A 4,556-nucleotide genomic window follows, 5' to 3' on the forward strand; every position below is an offset into this window, starting at 1 on the left:
TTCCCTCCTCCTCCTCCTCCTCCCACTCAAGGCTCTCGTCCTCCTCTCCTCCTCAACGACCTCCTCCTCCTCCTCCTCGAGCTCCTCCAGCTTCTCCTCTTGCTTTTCCTCTCCCTCCACCCTCCTCCTCTTTCCCCCTCTTGCTTTTTTCTCATCCTTCTGCTTTTCCTCCTCCTGACTCTTTGCTTGGCCCCGTCCCTCGAGCAACCCCTCCTCCACCTCCGCTAACGCAGCCTTGGGCTTTCATAGCCTACGGCTCAACCCGCGCGGGTTCCTACCTTCCCCTACCTGTCTCAGAGCCTCCCTTCCTCTCCTAGCGATGAAAATGATATTCAGATACAGGTACAGATAAGGTAGCAGTGGGAGGGCGAGGAGGCTTGTAGCTTTGTTATTATTAATGTACAGATCCATCTCCTACATCCTCCTCGCCCTCCCACTGCTCCTCCTCCTCCAGCACCAACACCAACACCACCACCTCCTCCTCCACCACCAGCACTTCCTCGCCCTCCTCCTCCTCGTCCTCCTCTAGCACCAGCCCCTCCTCTCTCCCCCCCTACCTCACTTGCTAGTTAGCACGCGGAAGCCCTGCCAGTCGTCGGGAGGTCTGAAGTTTCTGCCGCGCATGAAGTTCATGACGACCTGAGAGAGAGTCAAACAACAAGACAAGCAGGAGAAGCAGAAAGAGCAACAAGAGAGGACCACAGCAGCAGCAGCCGTAGCCGCAGCAGCAGCAGCACCACCACCACCACTAGCAGCAGCAGCGCGAGAGACCTTGCTGGGTCCGTCGTCGGCCCACTCGAGGAGGCAGAGCTCGAAGGATTTCTTGGCCTCCAGCCAGTTGCCCTCGAGGTAGAGCTGCACAGCGTCTGCGTGTCGCTTGCGGTAGGTGGTGGAGGTGAGAGGGCGGAAGTAGTCCCAGAAGTCGAACTCCTCCTCCTCCTCCTCCGCCTCCTTGTACAGCTCCTCGATCGTGTTGGCCGTTACCCGCGGCACGTCGTAGGTGTAGAGAGCGATGGGCTGGGTCGAGCCCTTCATGGTGACGCAGTCGATCTTGCGGAGGAGGCGCTGGAGGTCCGGGCGGATCATGGAGAAGACTTGCTCGGAGATGAGGATGTCGACCCCGAACTGGTTGGTGCCTGTCTCCAGCCGAGCCGCGAGGTTCACGTTGGGCGACAGGTAGGAGGCGTCGATCTTGAGCATCGACCCGATCGCTCCCTCGATGGCCCACCCGACATGCAGGCCGTAGCCCATGCTGGTGGTGTAGCCGGGGAGTCGCTCCTGAATCTTGGGGTTCTCCGTCATCCTCCTCAGACTGTCGCTCGCTTGCGTCTCTGCCAGCACTCCCGTCACACCCTCCTGCTGCTGCTCCTCCTCCTCCTGCTCCTGCTGCTGCTCCTGCTGCTGCTCCTGCTGCTGCTCCTGCTGCTGCTGCTGCTGCTGCTGCTGCTGCTGCTGCTGCTGCTGCTGCTGCTGCTGCTGCTGCTGCTGCTGCTGCTGCTGCTGCTGCTGCTGCTGCTGCTGCTGCTGCTGCTGCTGCTGCTGCTGCTGCTGCTGCTGCTGCTGCTGCTGCTGCTGCTGCTGCTGCTGCTGCTGCTGCTGCTGCTGCTGCTGCTGCTGCTGCTGCTCCCCTCGTCTCTTCTTCTCCTCTGCTTCTGCTTCTCCTTCTCCTCCTGATGCTCGACCTTCTCTTTCTTTCTCCGCGACTTGTCTTCTGCTCCCCCATCTCGTCTCCTCGCTGCCTCACGCTCTTCTTCCTCGTCTCTCCTCCTCTGCTCGCAGGCTCACCTACGCATGTTCGCACGCAGGCTCGGAGGGCGCACTCAGCGATGTCGTCATGGGGGGCGGAGAGATCGGCAGCGTCGGGGAGGCGCCAGGCGAGGAGGAAGGCGTCGCCGATGTTCTTGTTGGGAGCTCCCTGGCATGGACCTTGAGACGAAGAACGAAGGAGCTGGAGGAGCAGAAGAAAAAAGGAGGAGGAGGAGGAGGGAGGAGGGGAAGGGGGGGAGTGGAGGAAGGGAGGAGGAGGAGGAGGAGGAGCAGACGAGAGGAGGAGAAGGGAGGAGCAGCAGCAGCGCAGCAGGAGCAGGAAGAGGAGGAGCGGCAGCAGCAGAAGGGTTTGCCAGTAGCAGGAGGGTTTGCCTTTTCTTTCTTGACGGAGCGGTGGAGGATGTCAGCGATGGTGTTGACGAACAGCATGACCTCCTCCTGTAGGCACTCAGTGCAGTCGGTGAAGGCGCGGATGATGGCGAAGCCGAAGATGGCCTGCATCTTGCGACCAGCGACCATGGGGTTGACGGCCCCGTCGCTCTCCATGTTGTTCTTGCCGATGATCTCTGACCCTGCCTCCCCGAACGCGATCTGAAGCAGCTTGCCGAACTTCTTGATCGCCCTGCTCCCCCCGTCACTCCTCCTCCTTCCTCCTTCTTATCCTCCTCCTCCTGCTGCTGCTGGGCCTTATCCTCCTCAACAACCTGCTGCTGCTGCTGCTGCTGCTCCTGTGTCTTATCGTCCTCCTACTCCTCATTGTCCTCCCTCCCCCCCCTCCTCCTCCTCCTCCTCTCCCTCCCCGCGCTCCTGTACGTACTCGTGCTCCTACACACGCTCCTGTCTGCAGCTCGTCCTGGGTCTGCCTCTCTTCCGCTCACTCACCTCTCAACAAAGTCAGTCTCGTAGTCTCCTCCCTCCGTCTCCTCGATCTGCGCCAGGGGGTTCGCCAGCAGCGTCTCCACCACCCGCGCCATCCGTGACAAGGGGCCGATGACGAGGCGGTCAGAGTCGCGCTGGAAGAGGTAGGAGCTGGTGCCGAGGATGAGGATGATGAAGCAGACCTGCAGGATGCTCACGATCGCTTCTCCTCGCGCAAACGCCGTGTTGTCAAACACCACCAGCGAGTCCGAGGCCAGCTGGGCCACCACTCGCTCGTTGACGATGGTTCGCAGCAGGTCGACGGCGGAGGCGTCGCAGAAGAGGTCATGCCCGAGGAGGCGGAGCTGACGCAGCTGCTGCTGATCGCAGGGCCCGAGGAAGGAGTAGGTGCTCCAGTCGTAGTTGCTGTCAAACAGCTCCAGCCGGCATCGCTTCACCGCCGCGTCCTCCACGGCCCCGGGACACTGGCTCTCGCCGTTGTGATCGGCGACGACTTGGCGGAGGTAGAGGTTGAAGTGGCAGGTCGGGTCCGAGGAGGCGGTGGAGGAGGTGCAGTTGGTGCGGACGTGCGAGCAGCCGCGATGCTCCTTGCTGCCGCCGCAGGCGAGGTAGAAGCTCTCGAGGTTGAGAAGAGTGAGAGTGAAGTCAGTGCCGGTGGTATAGACGATGAGGTTGAACAACTCGTTGCTGATAAGCATCAGAGTCACGATCACTATCACCTGTAAACCTCCGTTAGATCCCTTGCACTCCGCCCTCCTCCCTTGCCCCCCCCCCCTCGCTCCATCAGATGCCTTCCGTCCTCCATCTTCTCTCCCTGCTATCCTTCACATCATCATCTCCATCATCATCATCATCTCCATCATTAGCAGCAGCATCATCTCCATCATCATCATCATCATCATCATCATCTCCATCATCATCATCATCTCCATCATTAGCAGCAGCATCATCTCCATCATCTTCATCATCATCTTCATCATCTTCTTCATCATCAGCAGCATCGTCTCCATCATCATCATCATCATCATCATCATCATCATCATCATCATCATCTTCATCTTCATCATCATCGTCATCGAGCTCGTCTTCTTCTCCCTCATTCTCGTCTCGCTCTCTTCTCGTCTTCACCTTCTCGGTGATCCCGTCTCCGAGCTTCCCGCCGATCATCGACTCTTGCTCATCATCTCCCTCATTCTTCACGATGCCCTTCGCCTTGTCTCTCCTCGCCTCGTACTGCTTCTTCAGAACCGCGATGATGCGCACAGCTCGCGTCCCAGCTCGAGCCGCGCGTCCAGCTCGAGTGATTGTGAGCATGGAGGTACCGCCCCCGAGCAGCGTGATCAGGTCGATGTTGACGGCCATGAGGGCGTCGGGGAGGAGGGAGATGGCGGCGAGCATGTCCAGCCACCAGAAGAAGGAGAGGGAGTAGCCGTCCTTGCTCCAGGTGAGCAGCGAGAACTCAAGGAGGAACACGAAGAAGCAGGCAGCCATCATCGAGTAGATGACAAAGTCCATCGCCTTAGGTGGGGGCACGAGGAACTCCCACAAGTCGGTCCCGAAGAGAGCTCCGAAGGTCGAGATCATCATCACCGTCACAAAGTACTGCATCCCCGTCACTCCTCCTCCCCTTCCCTCCTCCTTTCTTCTCCCTCCTCCTTCCTCCTTCCCTTAGCTCCTCCCTCCTCCTCCCCGTAGCTCTTCACCCTCCTTGTGTCCTGCTTCCCTTCCTCGTCTCGCCTACTCACCTTGTGCTCGGTGAACTTGAGCGCCAGTTGTCGGCTCGTCAGCTTTTTCTTGGGGGCCTCAATCAGCATTGGCGCTGAGCCTTTCTTACTGAAACAGCGAGTGAGAAGAGAAGAGAGAGAGAGAGAGAGAGAGAGAGAGAGAGAGAGGAGACGGGGGTGGAGGAG

At 59.6% G+C, this 4,556-nt stretch overlaps 1 protein-coding gene across 1 annotated transcript; it reads right to left on the reverse strand.

Annotated features, from left to right (window-relative positions):
- Nucleotides 1-1,035: 1,035 nt before the first annotated feature.
- GUITHDRAFT_48559 (hypothetical protein) lies at nucleotides 1,036-2,388 on the reverse strand (the record flags this gene model as incomplete). The annotated part of the gene is made up of 3 exons (XM_005818204.1): nucleotides 1,036-1,340; nucleotides 1,786-1,915; nucleotides 2,155-2,388. Coding segments are annotated over 3 exons (669 nt in total), but the record flags the coding sequence as incomplete, so codon positions are not given.
- Between the last annotated feature and the right edge of the window lie 2,168 nt (nucleotides 2,389-4,556).

The sequence above is a fragment of the Guillardia theta genome (assembly GCF_000315625.1).
Source record: "Guillardia theta CCMP2712 unplaced genomic scaffold GUITHscaffold_351, whole genome shotgun sequence".
Classification (NCBI taxonomy): Eukaryota; class Cryptophyceae; order Pyrenomonadales; family Geminigeraceae; genus Guillardia; species Guillardia theta.